General features: G+C 38.2%; 2 protein-coding genes across 5 annotated transcripts in view; one reads left to right on the forward strand and one right to left on the reverse strand.

The window, feature by feature from the left end:
* The window catches only part of LOC134203285 (uncharacterized), a 29,078-nt gene extending 11,837 nt beyond the window's left edge, over positions 1-17,241 (reverse strand). The window contains exons 1-7 of one of the 2 annotated variants that reach the window (XM_062678167.1): positions 17,095-17,241; positions 16,114-17,034; positions 15,621-15,842; positions 15,512-15,562; positions 15,208-15,447; positions 14,844-15,143; positions 14,442-14,777 (exon numbers count right to left, since the gene is read on the reverse strand). In XM_062678167.1, the coding sequence (XP_062534151.1) occupies positions 14,442-14,777; positions 14,844-15,143; positions 15,208-15,447; positions 15,512-15,562; positions 15,621-15,842; positions 16,114-17,034; positions 17,095-17,104 (2,080 nt within the window). In that variant the 5' untranslated portion in view covers positions 17,105-17,241. Of the gene's footprint in view, positions 1-14,441; positions 14,778-14,843; positions 15,144-15,207; positions 15,454-15,511; positions 15,563-15,620; positions 15,843-16,113; positions 17,035-17,094 lie in introns of both variants that reach the window. The other variant, XM_062678160.1, reaches the window with a different exon arrangement.
* Positions 17,242-19,861: 2,620 nt separating this feature from the next.
* On the forward strand, positions 19,862-20,834 carry LOC134226484 (uncharacterized). Of its 3 annotated transcripts, none has more exons than XM_062707331.1 (3): positions 19,862-19,933; positions 20,177-20,267; positions 20,326-20,834. In XM_062707331.1, the coding sequence occupies exons 1-3, from the start codon at positions 19,899-19,901 to the stop codon at positions 20,593-20,595; spliced, it is 396 nt and encodes a 131-aa protein (XP_062563315.1). In that variant the 5' UTR covers positions 19,862-19,898; the 3' UTR covers positions 20,596-20,834. The 3 variants fall into 3 exon arrangements, 1 of the variants encoding a protein (XP_062563315.1); XR_009983512.1 differs by having other exon boundaries at positions 19,900-19,943; positions 20,326-20,463; XR_009983503.1 differs by having other exon boundaries at positions 19,904-19,933; positions 20,161-20,267; positions 20,326-20,463.
* Positions 20,835-22,225: the final 1,391 nt, after the last annotated feature.

Genomic DNA, 22,225 nt, shown 5'->3' on the forward strand with positions numbered 1-22,225 from the left:
TGATGAGCTCTTATTCTTCGAATCCTTTTTCAGCTCAAAGATCATGCCGCCCGCTCGTGTGTGCCTGATTCTCTGTACGTCGGCACCGAAGTCCTGCAGTTCCGGAGCTATCCTTATTGCTCGCAGATACCCTTCTCGCTAGTCTTCACCACAAGTGCCGCGTTTGTGTGCAAATTTTAGTACACACTTTCAAAGACTTTGCATTATCCGATTTGCATCCTAAGGTTGCAGTCTAATGTTGCATGAAGAAGAAGAAACAGAAAAGATGGCATTCGAAAAAAATTGCACGAGGAAGCCTGCCGTGTGCGGCATAGTTGTCCCATTCGACTTTTTACCAATTTTGAGTTATTTGTTGGAATCGTCATAACTTATGCTGTAGTGTTCCGTGTATTCCGATTTATGTGTGTATTCAAACCATCCAAGCTACGATTGTCGTGCTTCTGTTATGTTTGATTTCCATTCAGAGTGTAATCCGTTACGATTTAGCGTGTTGTTCAGTGTGTGGAAAAAAGTCCTTTTTGAAAAGACCTTGGATCATTAGACTCTGAAATGTTAAACTGAAAAACCGCGTGTGCTGAAGAAAAGAATAAAAATGACTAAAATAAATACTCCCCCTAAACAATTAGAAAATTCCCATAAGAAAATAGAAAATTGCCAATAAAGAAATCAGGGTATGAGCAATAAATAAATATAAAATTTCCACAAATAAAACAAAATTTCCATTAACAATTAAAAATTTTCCACAAAACAAAAATATATAAGCACTTTTAAAAGCAAAAATAGCAATTATAAAAGAAGAATTTTCCATAAAGAATTAAAAATGTTCCACGAAAAAAAATAAAAAATTTCCATAAATAAATCAATATTAGCAATAAACAATCACAAAATTTTCCACAAAATAAATATATTTTTTCCATAACAAAATAAAAATTTTCCACGAAATGATCAATAAAAAAAAAGCAAAAAAAAAAAGAAAATTTCCATAAAGAAATATAAAAAAGCAATCAAACTGTGCTTTTTTCCATAGACGACCCCTTCTTTAAAAGCGTTTAAAGTTCATGTAAAATTTCATCAGCTTTATTGCTTTCTTGTAGTTTTTAATGGAAATTTTCTTATTATTTTATTGCTCTTTATTGATTATTTTGTGGAAAATTTTTATTTTTTTATGGAAAAAAAATATTTATTTTGTGGAAAATTTTGTAATTGTTTATTGCTAATATTGATTTATTTATGGAAATTTTGTATTTTTTTCGTGGAACATTTTCATTTCTTTATGGAAAATTCTTCTTTTATAATTGCTATTTTTGCTTTTAAAAGTGCTTATTTATTTTTGTTTTGTGGAAAATTCTTAATAGTTTATGGAAATTTTGTTTTATTTGTGGAAATTTTATAATTATTTATTGCTCATACCCTGATTTTTTTATTGGCAATTTCCTAATTGTTTATGGAAAATTTCTAATTTTAAATGGAAATTTTATTTAGCTGCCGAATAAAAATCCATCCGAAAAAATAATCTGGTTGTTTAATTCGCTTATTACAATGCTAAACTTTATGATAAATTGATAAAAAGAGGGAGTTTGTTTTACAAAACATGAGAAAAATATCAAGTCATTTTGTCCCATCTTATAAATTGCAGCATAACAGTCCCATCTGTAACTTTTCTTGTAATAATGTGAAATATTAAATGTTTTCCATTCAAGAAAGCTGTTTGTGGCTTTTAAAAAAAATATATGAATATTCTTGTAGCTCTTGTGTTACGAAATTCCTCCTTAAACCATTCTTCGACGCGAGCGAATGATGATCAGAAGAGTATTTTTGTCATTAGATCAGCAAAGTACATCAATTAGACATTCATGATTGGTCAAAATTAATTACATACATAATAAATAGGTTATTTTAGATATAATGAACGAATTTATTTCATGTAAAATGTATGAGAAAGCAAAAAAACGACATGTAAATTTCATGTCATGCTGGGTAGTTCTTTCCAAAATTGTTTTTTGGCATCAGCAGTTACCGGTAAAACAGTGCTAAGGAGTGCGCACTTTCGATCTGGGTCAATTCCTCGAGGTGCTTTTAGGGCCAATTTCTTCACCTGCACTTAAAAATTAAACGAGGTTTAAACAATTTTTAAACTTGGTTTAGTATTTTTTCGATTTCTTCACCCTCACTCAACTACTAAACGTGGCTTATCAAACGTCACGTTTAAGATAAGCGAGGTTCAATTTAAACGATGGTTTGACATCGCTTAAGAGCGCTAAGCTCTACTCGTCAAAACCTTATTTGTTAGGGCCAATTTCTTCACCTTCGCTTAACTCTTAACCGGTGCTTACCCATACGTTTAAACCTGGTTTAGCGCCTAAGCGGAGGTGAAGAAATTGACCCTAAATAACACAAATTTTGTGATATGTTGTTGATAAAAGTAAAACGGAAATCATATCAATGAATTATATATAGATATTTTCATATCAATGAATTATTAGCAGTGGCTGGTTTCCTATCCGCCGCTGCCAGCATCCAGGCGCTATCGTATATGCGTAAATAGCCAGCATTAGTTAACCGCCAAAAAATTGTACGGCGAAAGACATTTAACGCGGATTTTCTCAAAAGTGGGAACTTTTTCGAGAAAAATATTTGGTACCAGTTAAGGCTGGTTTACAGTTCGGAAAACGTGTCCCGGGATTTGGTCTCCCATGTAATTTAAATGGGAGCGGGATTTGCGTTTCCCGTGACAGGACTAGAAGTCTACACGAAAAAATATTTTCCTGAAGTGTAAACTCAATCGCGGGAAAAGAGTACGGATAAAAATCCCATGTGTAGAGATGCAAATCCCGCGGGGAAACAATTCCGTTTGAATTGATTCCGCACGGGAAATGTGTAATCTATGACGGAAATTTATTATGGGATGAATTTAGTGAAGTGGATAGTGAAAATTGAGAAATGTGAGAAGTGTGAAGAGAAAACTAACGAATGATAAGCGAGAAATGAAAAAATGAGTAAGTAAGCAATGAGCAATGAGTAATGAGAATGAGAAGTGTAAAATTAAAAGTGAGAGTTGAGTAGTGAGAAATGAGTAGTGTAATGAATAGTGAGAATGAGGCGCGAGAAGTGATTTATGAAGAGTGAGAAAAGAAAAGTGAAAAGTGACTAATGAGAAGTGAGAAGTGAAGAATGATAAATGAAAAAATGAGTTGTGAGAAGTGAAATGAATAGTGAGAAGTGGGAATTGAGAAGAGTAAAGTGAGAAATGAGTACTAAGAAGTGAGAAGTGCAAAGTGAGCAGAGATAATTGAGAAATAGTGCATAGTGAGATCCACTCTAACTCATTCTCAATCACTCGCTCTAACTCATTCTCACTCACTCGCTTAACTCATTCTCACTCACTCGCTCTAACTCATTCTCACTCACTCGCTCTAACTTATTCTCACTCACTCACTCTAACTTATTCTCACTCACTCGCTCTAACTCATTCTCACTCACTCGCTCTAACTCATTCTCACTCACTCTCTCTAACTCATTCTCACTCACTCGCTCTAACTAATTCTCACTCACTCGCTCTAACTCATTCTCACTCACTCCCTTAACTCATTCTCCCCACTCGCTCTAACTCGCTCTAACTCATTCTCACTCACTCGCTCTAACTCATTCTCACTCACTCGCTCTAACTTATTCTCACTCACTCACTCTAACTCATTCTCACCACTCACTCTAACTCGCTCTAACTCATTCTCATTCACTCGCTCTAACTCATTCTCACTCACTCGCTCTAACTCATTCTCACTCACTCGACTCTAACTAATTCTCACTCACTCGCTCTAACTCATTCTCACTCACCTTCTCGTACTCATTCACTCTCTCATTCACTCACTCAATCTCACTCATATACACACATTCTCACTCACTCGTTCAATCTCACTCACTCACATTCACTAACTCTGGCTCACTCACTTATTCACTCTCACTCAATCACTCACTAACTCTTTCTCACTCACTCACTCTCTCTCATTCACGTACTTTCACACACTCATTCTCACTCACTCACTCAACTTCACACACTCATTCTCACTTACTCACGAATTCTCACTTACTCATGAATTCTCACTCATTCGCTTTCACTCAATCACTCGTTCACTCACTCACTCACTTTGACTTACTCACCCACTCTCACTTACTCATTTTCACTCACTCGCTCACTCATTTCCTCTTTCTTTCCCACTCAATCGCTCTCTCTCACTCATTCTCTCCCTTTCTCTCGCTATATCTCCCTCTTCTCGTTATATTTCCAACTCTTGTATAAAGAAATCCGAACCAAAACCCCGAAGTGTAAACTCAAGCACGGGCGAGGATACGCAGATTCTCAAATCCCGAAGCAAAATCCTGAAGTGTAAACCCAATCACGGAAAATGTTTTGACAGTGGAGACTTATCGGCGGAAAATTTTCCCTGACAAAACCCGGAGCAAAATCCCGTAACAAATCCCGCGGACACATTTTCCGAACTGTAAACCAGCCTTTATGTAGGAAGGTATCTGCTACTACGCTTTACAAAAATACTTTTTCGATAAATACTGATTTCAAAAAGTTAACTTATAGTGTGCCGCTGTTAACACTCTCAATATGGGTGATTCATTCATACATACATTTGTTGAAGGATATCCTAATGAGATTAATGAAATCTGCAAAACGAAAGCATGGACTGAATAGTAGGTAATTTTTTGAAGGCGCTTGGTGCGATTTGGCAGAACCCCGGCCATTTGTAGAAAATCATTGAAGCCATTCAAAACCAATTTTTCAACCCTTAGGCTGCCTCATACCTCGGGAAAATTTTCCAGCGGATTTTGAGCCCCGTGTATTTTAAACGGGGCCGGGATTTTGATTTTCCGTGTCCAAATTCCGAAAACATCGCATATGCAAAAATGCATGGGGAAAAAATCCGCGAACCAAATTTCCGAAAACATCGCATATGCAAAAATGCATGGGGAAAAAATCCGCGAACCAAGGCTACCTCTAAACCGATTTTGTGTGAGGCTACCTCTAAACCGATTTTCTTCGAAATTCGACAGCTTTCCCAGTTGATGACTCGGTTGATGACTACCAAATTTCCATACAAGTGATCATTACGTTCAAAAGTTATTAAGAAAATAATGGTTCAAACCATAAAGGTTGATGTATTAGCTTATTGAGAGAAAGGCAATATCCCTAGGAAACAAAAAAGGCGAGTGTGTAACATTCTCGTCTCCCTGGGCATAGTGTACCCATTATATCTGCCGCACAAGATATATACTTTACTTATGCAATGGCGGCATAGAAACGGTTTCAATTAATAGCTGTAAAATTGCTTTTAGAACATAAAGTTGAGAAGCTGCTTAAGTTCCAGTGGGATTGTAGAGTCATTGAAGAAGAAAAATGATGCCCTGAAGCATCTGATGCTCGAAAATTTCATCAGTTTTTTTGCTATTCAGAAGTAAAGTGAACAAATCATAAAAATGCAGTAAAATACAGTGAATTTCAGAATAATAATCTATTGTAACTCTTTAACTTCATTTATATATTCAACATGTGGAATAATATACATATAATAGTTTTAGTCATTCTCTGATCCAGAACTATTATTCTGGTTTCCTGGGTTCTGATAATTTATGACTCCCAGAAGCTTCATACGCACAGCATGTTCTTCCCGCATATGCTGGTAACTGGTCTTGAATCCAATATGCGCCGTTTCAAGCTCTACTTTTTTTCTCTGAACTTCGAGACGATGGAGCTCTTCCATCATCTCCTGGTCACGCTCCAACAACTTCTTTTTAAGTTCCGACTCAACCGTCGTCACCTGTCGTGAGGCTTGACGCTTCTTGCGTGTTTTTAATGCTTCGCTCGTGGGCTTTCTCAACATCGCAGGGCTGTAGTTTTCCCACTTTTCTCGTCCATTCAAAATTTGGCTCGGTCCGGGGATTGCGCCTTGGTCATCACCAGATGGAATAACGAGCGACTTCTCAGGGGATTCGTGAGATACGGCTTCCTGTTCTCCACTGATATGCTCGTCTTCCAAATATTCCACCACAAATGCATCGCTCGTATTCACTTCGGGCACCAGTATGTTTTCAATGTGCTTATCAGCGTCCACATTTAGAGCTTCGCCTCGACCGTCGTCATCGTCATCGCACAAGGAAGGAAGTCCATCTACAGACAGCGCAATCACATCGCGAAGCTCTGCCATCGCCTCTGATTTTGGACACCATTCATCAGGACCTCTACCACCTCCGGGGGCCTTACGTGACATTTTTTCTTTCGAAGCATTTTGGCGGATATATTTTTTAATATTCTCATATTTTTTCCGAAGTACCGCTGCAGTACGAACCTAAAAAAATATTTTTGAACTGATTTGCATGCCTTCATTTACGGTACCCTAAAAAACCGCAACAACTCACAAAGTTTTAAAATTCAACTATTTCACTCACCGTGTTAAGGCAGTTAGCATTAAACTCGGAACAAATATCGTTCCATGCTTTAGATTTATTTTCGTTTCTTTGTGCGTCACTAGCCTTGCATTCGATTATGTACTTCCGGCTCAATGCGAGCCGTACCAGTAGTTCTTCCTCCGCTTCTGAAAAGTTTGCCGAACGGATTCGCTTTTTCTGTTCAGAATTCGCTGCCATTTTTTTCACTTTTAAAATTTCAACGCAAGATTGAATGCACCAACAACAACAAAACAAAAGGCTGAGATTGACGTTTCAATTGGAAAGTAATGGAAAGATAATGGAAAATTAGTTAAACGCAACTTACGTTAAGCGACCGCCTCCAACCATTAAGCGCGCGTGAAGAAATCAAAATTTTAGGCTCGGCTTAAAATTGACAATGATATGGAAATGCTAATATCATCTTCCAAATTCGGACGTACATGTTCATGATAGCATTAGAGGCGAAAGTATAGAATTGATAGTTCCGTTAGGATACGGCAGGCATGAAGAATGTTTTTATAGAAGTCGATTTGAAAGCGAGCGGAGGGCAATATTTGTGATGGCATTTATCGCACGACCTTCCTTCTGCCAAGCTCCCGTATGAAGGGGGAGGGAAGAATATCAGTGTGGAAGCTGATATATCTCCACTGGCAAAAGGAAGGTGGTTTGACTTGCTCATATGCCATCGCGTGCGGAAGGATTTGCTATCGACGAGTACTGTCTCCAAATTTCTAATATGACATCAGCATTTAGTCGAATAGGATTTTTATTGCACAGTTCTGTTTTCTCATTGCGTCCGTCTCGTCGCAACCAACTTGGCTGCCTCGGAGAGAACAAAGCAGAGAAAGGCACTGCTGCTGTACCGTCGACCAATAACAGCTGAATTGATGGATGCCCCCACCAAGGGTAGTACACTAAATTAATGATTTCGTGTGTGTTACTTCTACGTGAAGTTAAACGATTTACAATGATATGGAAATGCTAATATCATCTTCCAAATTCGGACGTACATGTTCATGGTGGGGGCATCCATCAATTCAGCTGTTATTGGTCGACGGTACAGCAGCAGTGCCTTTCTCTGCTTTGTTCTCTCCGAGGCAGCCAAGTTGGTTGCGACGAGACGGACGCAATGAGAAAACAGAACTGTGCAATAAAAATCCTATTCGACTAAATGCTGATGTCATATTAGAAATTTGGAGACAGTACTCGTCGATAGCAAATCCTTCCGCACGCGATGGCATATGAGCAGTCAAACCACCTTCCTTTGCCAGTGGAGATATATCAGCTTCCACACTGATATTCTTCCTCCCCTTCATCCGGGAGCTTGGCAGAAGGAAGGTCGTGCGATAAATGCCATCACAAATATTGCCCTCCGCTCGCTTTCAAATCGACTTCTATAAAAACATTCTTCATGCCTGCCGTATCCTAACGGAACTATCAATTCTATACTTTCGCCTCTAATGCTATCATGAACATGTACGTCCGAATTTGGAAGATGATATTAGCATTTCCATATCATTGTAAATCGTTTAACTTCACGTAGAAGTAACACACACGAAATCATTAATTTAGTTAAAATTGACGTTTAAATATAAGCAAAGCTTACGATAGACCAGGTTTATGACGCTAAGCGGGGCTGGTGAAGAAATCGGCCCTAAATTGGATCTTACCTTATTCATAAACAACTGTAAACTACTTTAGCAGGTAAAACGACGTCAACCAGAAATAATTTAAAAATTTAACGTGAATAAACTTGATATTTACGAACGAACGGTTCACACTTGTTCAGTCACTTGACGAAATGATTATTACTTGAATCGCTAAATCGTAAAGTCCATCGTATACATAGTACCAACACATCATCAAAAGAGCATATTTTATGACAAACTGTTTTGTACAAAATGCAGAAATATGGTACTTGTGATATGGGATATTTTATATGTTGATCACGAAGGGCATTTATAGATAGTTACACCCAAAAAAATCTGCACGTTGTTTCCACCTGAAAAAAACACGTAGATTTTTTCCACCTGAAATAACTTTTACCTGATTTTCCGGTAGAATTCTCATTCTACGTGATAATCAGGTAAGTTCTACCTGAGTTAGCAGATAGAATTCACTGGACACGTAACTTTCACCTGAATTTTCTAAAGCATTTTCCGTTACGTGTGCACGTAAAATGTACCTGAAAATTCAGGTGGAAACAACGTTCATATTATTTGGAGTGTACGTCTGTTTGTCTGATATCTAGTTTCCTGGCAACTCTTATGCTTGTTAATTTCTCTGGTTGCTTCGATCTATTAATGTTCATCTACTTTGAATCTCCAAATATCGACGTTCGGCAAAATATATGAACCGACAGTGGGACTGGTTTGTGCATAATTAGTTGCTCTAGTTCATGAATTGCGGCATAACAGTCCCGCGACATATTTTGCCAAAAATATGGGTACTTTTCAAAATCATCGATAGGTCGTGTTTGTAATGTGTTATATATGTGGAACATTCATTTAAAATATATTGTATACGCGAAATGTTGACGGATTTATCAAAAACAACCTAAATTTTCAATTGCATTTTTCTCGATTCAGTGTTTTAACGAATGGGACAACTATGCCGCAGCCGCACACGGCAGATGCATACGTAGACAATTTTGAAACTCTTTTTAAAAATTCATGAAGCAATTTAATTAAAAACGGTTAGTAGTACGGGGTCGGAAATTTCTTATATTGTATAATAACCACATCACTTCGATTAAAAAATTTATTTGGTGATATTGCACTTTATACATCGTATAAGATATTTCCGACCCCGCGATGCTAACCGTTTTTATTTAAATTGCTTCTAGATTTTTTAAAAAGAGTTTAAAAAATTTTTACGTGTGCTTCCTCGTGCAATTTTGACGTAGGACTTACGTCTCTCTTTACTATACCGGGTGTTATTCCAAAATATTCAAATCGACCGCGTTACACTGTGTTGAAACACAGACAAACAGACGTAACACTGAGAAAATTCCCATCGACCATGAGCTCAACGGTCGTTTTAAATTCAACTGCTTGCAAGTTTCACATCCAGAGGCGCGCGCGTCGTATACCTTTGTATTTGCCATCTTACACTAGCGCCTTCTGTTGACATTGTCGTACTAAACTTTGTTTCGTACAACATGCACGTTAGGAGGTGGTAAAATAACTGGGCGATGCATTTTGAAACAAATTGTTCTGGCTGTTACGTCTGTTTGTCTGTGATTGAAAGATTTTAAACGTTAATAGCGTTCGTTTCAATGGACGAATTTCTGCGGTAAGCCCCTCAATCGACAGATTTCAAGTATGCCTTTCACGTCCATGCTTGATAAGGCCCGAAAAACTTGTTTCAATAGGCATGGAACTGTTTTCAACGAAAAACATTGAGATCAAGGGAACCTATAAATATGGGTACCGCATAATTCTTGCATCATTCCATTACCACGTTCTCATTGGTGCAGACACCAGCGAATGAGCAGCCGCTGGGTCTGCCGAGAAGCCATAAAATAGCGCAACGCGATTTTTTCCTTTCATTCTGACCGGGACAAGCGAAGCAACCGCATCATCGATTGAACAGCACTCACACCTTTAGCAGGGAATGAAGTCTGCACCGACCGCTTTTTCGGCTCGACACCATCGAAGCCACCATCATCAGCCGAAACCTAGCCAGTACAGCAGCAGTCCACCCTACAGACCCGACAAAGCAGCAATGCTGAGCAGATACCGGCAGCAGCAGCAGAGTCGAGCCGAGGCCGGCCGGCATCGGTGATGAGCCGAGACAGACTGAAGAAAAGCCACATGATGCCGCATGTATGTCCAAAAAACAAACGGTTCTTCAGAGAGCCAATAAAAGAGATCAATATCAAAGCTTTCAATACCCTTCGGGATAGAAATTGTACTTGGGTGACAAATCCAATATTCTAGTGATAAAATTTTATGCGTGATTTTCATAAATAGCGTCAAAACTAACAGTGGATATTTTTTCTGATTTAACCGCGAAGTGGACGAAGGACTTCACTTGACCATGCCTAAACATAAGATGTCCAAATCTCTCACATAATATTTGGATATTTGAATTAAAAAAAACACCGATAACAGCTCAAACATTAATAAACTATCAATCGATTTACCATCAAATGTTGGTTTTGTTGGCATTGATCAAGAAATATCTAGATAAACATTGTTTGATACTGACCGCACACAAAGCGAACGTGACTGAATGATCGTCCCATGTTACCAATTCTAAATCTTATCACCTGAAATCCCATGTCCGGGTGTTTCTTTCCATCTACTACTAACAACGTTGTCTCAGAAAAGAACACGTACTTCTCACCAGAACTGCAATTCTAAGCTCGCTTGCCCGGCTTATTTGCCTGTATCTAGCGAAAAGTCCCGTTAGGAAATAGACGCCAGCAGCGAGCAACAAACGTAAAAAAGAAGAAGCCCTTCTCAAACGCGTTGATGATGATGACGCTTTGGCTGACAAAGAAGCGGGATACAACTATACAAGACACTGGCTGATTGGTCCACCAATTGGGAAGCAGAGAAGATTCAAAATAAGGTAAGGTACCCCGGGGCAAGTGAAAATTCGGGGTAAGTGGGTACTATGGCTGCCGATCAATCGATAAACGTTTTTAATGGTAACAATCTTCTAGAAAGATGAAGCAGGACTATCAACGAATACAGCCGACACAAAAATATTTGCAATCAAAACCATTTGAGGCACCACGCTAATGCTATTTCTTGGTCATGACTTTAAACTACCGGGAAAAGCTATTACTTTTATTTTATTTCAATGGATTTCCAACAGAATAGCCGCTCCTAAATTTATCATTGATGTGGAAGGTAAATAGTTTGAGCAATTAAATAATTGTGTGACATCGAAAACGATTTATAAATTTTAATTAAAGCCAAAATTTACAATTTTCACTTGCCCTTTAGTTTTAACATACATGGCAAGTGGGACATATTTGAACAACAATTTCGATAGAGCAATTTTAACTGTTTTTAAATCGTTGGCTAGTGAAAAATAACTTCGACACTCATATATCATATGGATCTGAATCAGATGTAGTTTGATATCGTTGGTTTCGTTGTTTAATAGTATTGTACAGTTAATTAACAAATGTGTATTTTTCATTCTAAAAATTATCTCCCGCATTAAGGCCCAAATTACCGTAATCCAGTCATTGACAAGAAAACAGCCACGTGCTTGTACCACCCCCAGGAAAAAATCCGCCCACTGAGGAGAAAATGCATTCCCCAGCTGAATCGGGGAAGCACTCTTGTTTTAAAACTACATCAACATATAGTGGTGACTTCAATACATCCGCGGGATGCTTCATTTGGATGAATTTCGTAATATTATTTGAAAAAACTGCCTTTTGCAGAAAATATTGCAAAGTTGAAAAAATATTTTTTCAGGAGGGGAAACCATCGATTTACTCTCACGCTCTCTTATACTTTGCAGATACTCGAAAATCATCGTTCAGTGTTGCGTGCTGATTTGCTCTATTTGTTATGCTTGTTTTCTCGAATATATACGTAAACATCAAGCAATAATCTATGAAAATGATGCTTTTCATGCTTTATATTGACACTAAATATTAGATGTGAGCTAGAACTGTAAAAACGCAAGCATTCATAAGCAACGCAGGTTATTTATTTTTTCATAATTCAAGTGTTGATAATGTAATGCAATGCTAAAATAATAATGTAATGCTAAAATGGCATCACTTTTCATGTACACAGAGAGAAGACCGATCATATGGTCATGTAAACAATCCATTGAATCTGGACGAACATTTGAGAAGGTAGTCAACTGCATCATAATTTTACATTCATGTAAAATGCATGTAGGAAATTGTGTAATTAGGAGAAGGATGCACAACAAATCAATCTCAGATGCATGTTTGAGGTTGTTTATGCGTATCACTATAATCTGTGCGCTGTACAGGTATTGAAAAGGACGTTAATATTTTGTGGAAATATAAAGAGTTTGATACCTTTTGAAATGTTTGTGTACTTTGTACAAAATCAGATCTGAGCGAATGAGTAGGCTCTCCGCAAAAAAAAGAAGCGAACAGCAAGAAAAAGAAGTCGATTTGATGTATGACATTTGAACCTTAAAAAGAGCAATAGTTATAACTATGCGATATTTTCCGTTTACAATGTAAGTAATCTATTTGTTCTACGATAGGTCAACAGATTTTGTCTTATGTGTTGTAATTTTCAAATTTCGCATCAAATTTACAGATTTTCAGATAAATAAAGTGCTCAACACATAATAAATTGGCAATTTCGTTCTATTACAAATTTACAACACTGTGCATCGCCTGAACGAAAACGTTTCTTTTGAAGTACTGATTCATGTAATAATCTGTGTTCTAAACACAGAAACATTCACTCGAATCTTTATTCACAGATTTGCTTATCCTTTCCACCTAAAACTTTTGGTACAAAAGTAACCTAATGAAAAACAAGCCAAGAGCCAATGAAACGGTAAATCGGCTGTTGTCTTGTGTTCATATCTACTAAAATTATAATCCCTTCCCTGTAAGAAAAACAAAAATCCGACAAGCAACAATCCTCCATTCATGATCCGAAAATACTACGACTCAGATATAATATGAACATTATATATTCCTTTAATTAGTTTAGTTCGACAGTATAAAACAGAATAGGTCCCACTTGCCCCGTTTGAAGGGGTAAGTGGGTCCTACAGGTGAATTTCTTTCTTTTACTACCAATATTTTTTGTAATTGAATAAATGGCTTACAACACGTCTATACTTCAACAACGGAAGCATATAATGATGTATCCGTGGTTAATGTTCTGAAATATCTTGTTTTCTAAGTATGCGTTAACAATTTTGCTGAACTAGCGTTTTTTTAGGTCCCACTTGCCCCGGGGTACCTTATAAAAGTAAAGTGCATTCGCTCGCAGAGCATTCAGTCTTATTTATACCACCACTAGAAATTCGCGGTTAATTTGAAAAGATCGTTTCCTTACTTTTTGGACTTTTGGACGAAGCAAACAGCCTTTTTCAAGGCTCTAAAAGTTAAAAATAATGTTCTCCTTCAGTCGCTATCGCCCGGATTAGGAGGCCCTACATCCCCTGCTGGGCCAACTTGTGGCTTATTTCAGGCAGTCCTTCCCGAACTGACAAGTTTGTGGAAAAGAAGGAGGCGGGGTGGAAAAATTCATTTCCAGTGCAAAACATAAACAAAACCCACTGGCTCTCCCATACAAAAAACCAAGATGGCTGAATCATGAATTTGGCAGATTGGAACACCTAGTGGTGTATTCATCTTGGTTGCCACTGTCGAGGCTAATTAGGTTCTGCAGCATGACGTCACGAATGAATTCGGTCCTCGTCAAATGAACTTTTTTGACAGTTCAGTAGTACTTTCCACTGACTCCGACGAGGACTCCGACAAAGTTCGAGTTCATGATTGGTTGGCTGCCCCCGAGTCCAACGCGAAGTACTACTAATCTGTCATCAGTTTGAGGTTAGATACAGACGCTGCAGAACCTAATATTCCGTGACCGGACAGATACTTCCTGAATTGTTTTTGATGATTCTTGTTCGAGGTAGATTTGATTTCTGTGTCGGTTTGATGAGAAGATTTTGTCAAGGAATGGTATGCAACGCCTATTATTTATCCAAAATAGTTGATGTGAGAAATTTGGACATAAATATTATGTATCTTAAAGGCATGGTCAAGTCAAGTCCTACGTCCACTTAGCGGTTATGTCATTACCCACTGTTTGTTTTTTTCGAATATCATCTTTATGCTTCTTCTTCTTCATACAACGTTTGTTTGCCAGTTGCATTCGACGAATAATCCAGTCCTATTGTTTACTTTTTAAAATTGTTTCAATCGTACTAAGGGCTTAAAAGTTATGGCCAAAATACTATTTCGTAAAAATGTTTTGTTATTTTATAAACATTAGGATATATGTACTTACGTCTATGAGCATTGTGCTCGCCAAACTGATCACCGTACAGCTCCTTATCCTCATCGTTGCATACGCGAGTTCCGTACTTTTCTCGCGTTCCGACCAGCGATCGGCGTATGAGCGAATTCGTACCCAGGTACCTTTTGGGCACCTCGCAGTACAGAGGAAACACATCGATTTTGCAGCGCATGAATGAATTCCGAAGCCGATGCAACACCTGGCGCGCCGTCAGATCCCCCTTCAGATCAAAGTACGCGTAGTAGTGCGTGGGCTTGAGGACATCCTCCACCGTGTCAGGACCGAGAATTTTCTCCACCTCTTCGAGAATAGTTTCTTCGCTGACGTCTGTCAAAGTTAAAGTTTCACGTTGTTTGTAAAATATAGGTCTCATCAATAAAGAAGCACAATTACCCGCGTGTAAATTCTTCAGCATAATACTTTTTGTGGATGCAAAATTCAGCCCACTCCAATAGTGCGCAATGGTGGTCTTGATGAAGATTCGCTTATGTTGGATCCGTTCGTGGTGGCGCTTGACAATATGTTTCACGGCCGGCTTGGAAGCGAGATTCATGATCGCCGTTGACGATGGGTAGTAGGGATCATTGGAGCAGTAAACGGTGATCGTTCTAAATTCATATTCTTTGAACATTGTTCGAACATCGTCCGCACTAATGCCTTTCGGTAGGTTGGAGATCATGAGACTGTTGTACCCTAAAATGAGATAAATGAAGTTTGGTCTGTGTTCCTAGCAAACTGATTCAGTATATATACTTACATTCTTTATACAATTTTTTGAACCCTAAATTTTTCTCATTATTATCTTCATTGCTGCAGACTGATCCGTCATCTGAAGCTTTCTGCTTAGCCATTGGCGTTACTTTCGCAACAGGACTGTTAAATTTTTGAGGCTCATTCCCTGGAGGCTTGATTGAAGTTCTGTCAATGTTTTGCACAGCCTTTTTAAGCAAATCTTCGGTTCTGCGTTCCAGCGGTACACTATTTGGTTCATTTTTTGCTAAAACTAGAAATCAGTTTTTTTACCACTGGGGAAATATATTTTTTTTTGCTAAGAAACAAACCTTTCGATTCTTCAGATTTATTTAATGCTTGATTTGGTGTTTTATGGGCATCTAAAAATAAATTGTGCTGACTACCCGTTGTCTTATTTTACCTCAGAGTCATATTTACCAGGATCGCGTAGTTTGATTTTACTTTTGATAGGCATTGTTTCCTGTGTCAAATTGGTGATTCGTAATTCGTACTGGAACGTCATAATATGATGTTCTCGCACCAAAGAGACCATCCAAGGACTATCGAAACATATTATCCAGGCGTGAGCTACTTTCTCCACAAAGCTGATCGTTGCTCCACATTTTGCGAACAACATGCATACTTCGTAGTCCTTAAAATCTGGTGAAATACGATAAATCAAATACATCATGAGATAGAATTAACTGTTGATTAAACCAGAAGAACATTTCCAATAAATAAAAAGAACACAAACGCCCTTTCAAATTATCAAGAAATGGGAATGCTTTTTAGTTGGCCAACGGAGTTTAAAATTTCATCGAAGTTTTTAAATTAATAATAACATCATGAAAGAATGTTGAACTAAACATCAACCACTCTACTATACAGAACATCTGTTAATCTCATATTATGTCTGAACTCAACTACTCACATGCAGGAATATTGTCCACCTTAACTGAATTCTTGCAAATGGCATATTTAGCCACATGTTGTGGCATCATCCGCGCTTTACCGGGTGCCATGTACAGTTTCAATCGCTTTCCGCTGATGACTGCATCGTTAAAACGATCTATCACCAAATCGCGATCATCCGCTCTGTCCATGCAAAGCGCCAGCGTGACCGTCTTGTTGCCGGTGGCTGCGATCTTGAAATGCCTCACCGGTCCAATTGATTCGAAATTTTCCTTGTACCGGCTGAGCTCCCCGTACGGGAGCTCCGGATAGTTTTCCACCATCACAAACGGTTTCCGGTACTTGATGTCCTTCATGTTGTCAATCACCTGAACGTGATCGATCCGGTCGTCCGGAGCGAGCCGACACAACATATACGGATCCCCGTTCAAGATCATGTCCAATTTGAGCGCCCGCGAGGCAGAAGTTGCTTGTTTGAACTGAATGTAGGCCGCGTAACCGACCTTGACGACAAAATCTATCTCCCCGCATTTCTCAAAATGCTCATAGATGTCCTCCTCGGAAACCCCCGGCGCAATATCGTCTATTCTAATCGCCGCCGCATATTTCAACACAGTACGCTCCAGCACGGGCGAAACCCGAATTCGTTTGCCGAATGCTTTCCGGTTATTCATTTTCTCGACCGCATTCTTCGCTTCTTCCTTCGCACGGTAAACAATCCGTGCGTGGTACAAATGATTATGCGTTCGCCAGACGGTAAAATCTTTGATCACGCCGAATTGTTTGAACATTTGGTAGCATTTATCCAACCGTACCTTGCCTGTATTACCCACGTAGATTTCGTGCGGTTCCGCAGTTAAAGGCGAATCCCGGCCACATTCCGATTCGTAGTCGTCCGTCTCCGAGGAGTAACCCAGTGAAATGCCTTCCTCGGTAATGACTGCAAAAAGAAAGAAATGCAATGATTTGATTTGATATGTGTCTCATTTGAGTAATTTACACCGCGACATGGTTTATTTTTCAAAATAATATTCTTTCAGTTGATTATTTTTTACAATAACAATTTTTGACGAATTTTTGAGCACTGCCAGAAACCAGAAACCGCACGTAAGCTTGCTGTTGATCCTGTTGATGTTTTCTTGGTGCGTTTGTATGTTCTTTTTTTTGTGACATGGTCCAATGCACCGAATGAACTCAATGACGTTTGAGACGGGCGCTGTTTACTAAAAATGAACACTTGCATGAACTCGATGAATGAAAAAGTATTCATTCTTAGTAAACAGCGCCCGTCTCAAACGTCAATGATGAACTCGGTGCATTGGACCATAGACATGAAGCCAGGGTCGAATTCCACGAATTATTTTCCTGTCTCTTGTGGTCATTCAAAAATAACGTATTAATAATGAAGGCTTTTCAGCACGGAAGCTTGAAGATACCCATTAAAAGTCTTTAATTTACCCATTTTTTGAAATTGTTCTGAGATGTCAAAATATGGGTATTTTTTCGAAAACACAAAAAGGGTATTTTTCTACACTCAAAATAATCCACACGTTAATGGTACGTAGAAAATCACGTAGATTGCTAGAAACGAACTTCTTGACAGATTCATCTGACGAAGGTAGCTATAGAACCGACAAACCGACGTGCCTTCTCATATACAATTCTTCAAAATTCGTGGCAATTTATTCCACTAACTAAATCTGTGCGATGATTTACACAACAGCTCTCACATGTGTGCGGGCAAACTCGAGCATGCACTCACTAATGAATTTTATCAGCTATCGAATCATAATCAACACTATAAAAAAAATACACGAGAGGGCCGTGTGTTTTACACATGAATTTGCGCATGTTGTCAAAGCAAATCAATTTCACGTGTAAAACATATGACATCGCTCACCCGATGTCTCTTCCACCTATCGGGGAAACTGATTTTGAATGATTTTTCACATTTTCCGTTTCTTCTACAAAGTTGTCACATCAGCAAAAATACAGGATTTTGCTGAACATTGTAACTTCCTATCTCTTATAAAACCAAAGTTATTCAAATATTATGAGTTTTCATGGGTTTACAAGTTTTTAACATATCAACCAAGAAGACTCTTGTCGACAAAAGTTTTCAATATCAGTAGGAAGATGAAATGGACGACTTTCAGCATATCATTAAGAAATTTGCGACTTTTTGCAATTATATGTGGAAATACCTCCAAAAATATGTATAATTTAGAGATAACTTTTGTTGTATGTGAGATGGAAAGTTACAATGTTCAGCAAAAACATGTTATTTTGCTTGATTAACAACTTTGTAGAAGAGACGGAAAATGGGAAAAATCATTGGAAAGACTTAGGTTGAAAAATAAGATTTTAAAGGGGTTTTTACATAAAACGTTTTAAGTTTGTTATATATAAGAGATAGAGACTCGGCATGTTCAGCAAAGTTGCTCGTAATAACATTTGCAACAACTTTGTGGAAGACACCACCTGTCTTTCTCATTCTGGTGGAAAAATAATTTACTCAACTCACGTTTAGGGGGATTAATCATCAAACTGTTTTTATCGAACGATGCGCTCCAAAATATCTTGAAACTTCTGTGAACAAACCCTATATCAAAAATCAACACTTTTCGAGTTTTTGTATTTCGATCGTGAAAATGACAAAATAAAACACTGTGCAGTGTCGGGTAAGTTAGGCAATTATTGATCAACCAGCAATAAGGCATTTTATGAGACAGATCGAAACAGCAGTTTTTCTACTGTTTATCTACTTTGACAATCAGGGGGAGCCCGTTTGTTTGGTTTAGAATTCTACTTGTTTTACTTCTCGGTTACTACAGCGTTCGAACAAAGTTTTTCATATGATTTCCAATGCGTCTCGCTAGATTATTCATACCATTGTATTCTAACTATAAATCTCTGAAGAAAACACGAATCAAAAGTAAAACGTTACAATCATTATTTTGTGGAGTGGAGATATTTGCCATTGCCAGTGGAGATATATCAACTTTGTAACTGCTTGTGACGTCCCTACGTCTGGGCAGTGGACGTCCTTACGCCCCTAACTAGCTCACCTCTATTGCTCAGGGTCGACGATTAACCGGCTCGAAGGGACACACAACCACGAAGCGGACAGAGGAAGACCTTTAAGGACCAACGGACAGTCATGCACTTTATGAACGAATAAGAAAAGCTTGTGGATACATTTTACTTGTATTTTTTATTGAAAGCTCATGTTAGTATAAGAAGGTTAGTTTTAGTTCATTTGAATAGGGTTAGTAACGGTTAGTATAGCTGATTCGGCCGATTGGTGGGCTGGGGCCCATAGTGGCATGCTTGATTTACGCCACATGACGGAGGTACGAAATCTGGTCCGTACATACCTTCGATGGCCCGAGAATAATTGGGACTTGGCGAATGCACCCAACACTGACGTCACTTTGGCCGCTGCAACCGACGTAACCGACGAAGGGAACTGGTCGGCTTCTCGGCCCAGCGGGGCAGGCTCGGGTCGACACCGGGTCTGAGCTATTAAGGGTTCGGACGTGTAGCTTCGTGGACCCACCTTTCGGGGCTTTCGAACGAGGAGGGGACACTTGTCGCTGAAATCCACGTGGGTGTGGGTTCGGTGGTTTCGGGCACTTTGCTTCCAGGATCCACGGTTCCGGGCCTCCGAGCGAGGATGGGTTTGGCACTTGCTGCAAGACTTCCTTCGGTGGTGCTTGATAGGTTGGACACGACCACAAGGTATTAACGTGTAAAGCAAATAGAATTCGGTTGCTTGACTTGACATATTCTTTTGTTTAATATATGACATCGAAGTATAATCGTGTTGAATTTCATTTGTAATAACGAGTGAATTTTGTGTTTCTTCCATATTTAAATAATGATGATAATTGCATAATCGTCCGGAGTCCGATTTCCGTCATCGGATCGAATTCCATTTCCAGAAACATATTTTTGCTATAACTTCAACGAATCAACAGTTGAAGTATAGGAAAGCATCCTTCGTTGGTTTTCGAACCTCTGACGGAAATCGCATTCCGGACCTATAAAATAAAATGAGATCAAGTTGATAAAAATTGCAGCCGAAGCGGGAGATTGTATTTATTATATTTAAAAACTGAATTCCATAAAACACCATTACTAGCTGCGGTCGAAGAGTTTGTTCACGAGCAGGTAAGTGCTTTAATCTTCTGACATCTGCAATCGATGAATCAGGTTCTTATCCACACAGATAACCAACAAGTTCAAATTCCATTTAAAAGAATTGGTGTCGATGAACGTGATCGCTTCGGTGCTGATGCCTACCAGCGGGAAACCGTCACGAAGTACGTACATCGTAAAGGGTAGTCGGAAGAAGCTGGTATTGAGGATTCATCTTCGGCGTATCAGTAAATATCATGTCATCCTCTTTATTGATACCCCGCAGAAGCAGGAAGGGAACATGCAATACATAAAAAAAAGTACCAAGTTAGTATTCTTCGAATCAACTAAACGTGAATGAGGAGTCACAGCGGGTCAGCCGGTTAGTCCAGAAAAAGAACATTAATTTAGAAATAATAAAACTTTAGAACTGTAGAGAAATATTTATACTTATATATTAAATTCATTAAGTTTTCTTTTGTGTTAGTATTAATTTCAAACCCAAAGGAGATCGCATTCCGGATGTATCAATTGAAATAAATTATTAATTGGAAAACCAAAAAATGGACTTTTTTCTCGTTCACTTACAATACCAAACGATTTTCAACTATATGGAAGTTAAATAAAGTAGATTTTGAGAAAATCTTTGTAGATTTGTAGGCATTCATAAATATATTGTTTAAATTAATTAAATCAAATATTGTACTTGTGTTTACCTGAATTAGCAGTTTTGATTTATTTTATTTATTTATTTGCCTCATCCACATCTTACGGAAGCTTTCAGTGCCTTCTGCCCTCCTGGTCACTGCTCGGGTTACTGAATAATAAATTGCCCCTTCCTTCCACTATCGTTTTACATTTGTGATTTAACATTTATATAGAAACACGAATAAATTGTTCATAATAAATAATCAAACATGGTATTTTTCTTCTTTATAGAAGTGAAATTTAATGTAAAGTTAGTGCACTACAGCTGCTAATTGCAACTCTTTCGAAACATACTTGAACATGTGCGATTTTACTGAAATAATGACACATTGTTCGTCTAAATGCATACTGAAATTCGTTTGAATGGATTCATAACATGTTTTAGATAAACATATGACATCGTGGTGTATCAAGTATGGAATTTTCTATTTACATTGATGTTTGAATTGTGTTTGCGAAGAACATCTCAGTTATGTGAAATACACCATACTTGATGGTGTAACATGGAATGAAATGTCCACATTTTGAAACACACGAGTCGAACGTGTATTTGTTATGAATATTCATGGATATGCATATCATAATGTAGTGTATCAGTAATGGATTCTGTCATAAACATTGACATTTGATCTGAGAGTGTGAAGAACTTCGTGTTGATGTGGATTGCACTAGACTTGATGGTGTAAGCGGATTGAAAATATCCATATTCCGAAAAACATGAATCGAACGTGTATTTTTTTATCAGTGAATATTCGGGATTAGATTCCATCTGATAATGTTTATAATAAATATCAATATATTTCTGCTAGAATCATTTTTTAAGCTAAAAAACGCTTTCTGTAGTGATGGTACAAGATTTTTACTGTCGATTATAGCATTGTGAAGAGATTTTTAATTTGGGTTTATTTTAATTAACATCGCTGTGTAGATTACGCAAAGCGTGCATATGATGTTTACACCGAACAGCTGGTCGATTCTCGCGCATTTTTCCTTCTCTCTTTCTTGACTTCTTTTGTCAAATGATCACTTATGTCAGCAGTGACAGAACGAGTTACTACACTGCAAGTAAAACATCGTTAAATTTATTTGCCAATTTTGGAATTCGAGAGGCCCGTCGGTTTGTCGGTGGCTATAGGGCACTGCACGGACTGCTTTGTCTTTTTCTCGCTGCAAAGAAATTAGAAAACAACAAGGCCAGTAAATGTCAAAATTTATTAGGAACGAAAGAGAAAGAGATGTTTTCGTGCAGTGCCCTATTATTGATCATCAGATAGCATCTAACT

The sequence above is a fragment of the Armigeres subalbatus genome, chromosome 1 (genome assembly GCF_024139115.2).
Source record: "Armigeres subalbatus isolate Guangzhou_Male chromosome 1, GZ_Asu_2, whole genome shotgun sequence".
In the NCBI taxonomy this organism is placed as follows: domain Eukaryota; kingdom Metazoa; phylum Arthropoda; class Insecta; order Diptera; family Culicidae; genus Armigeres; species Armigeres subalbatus.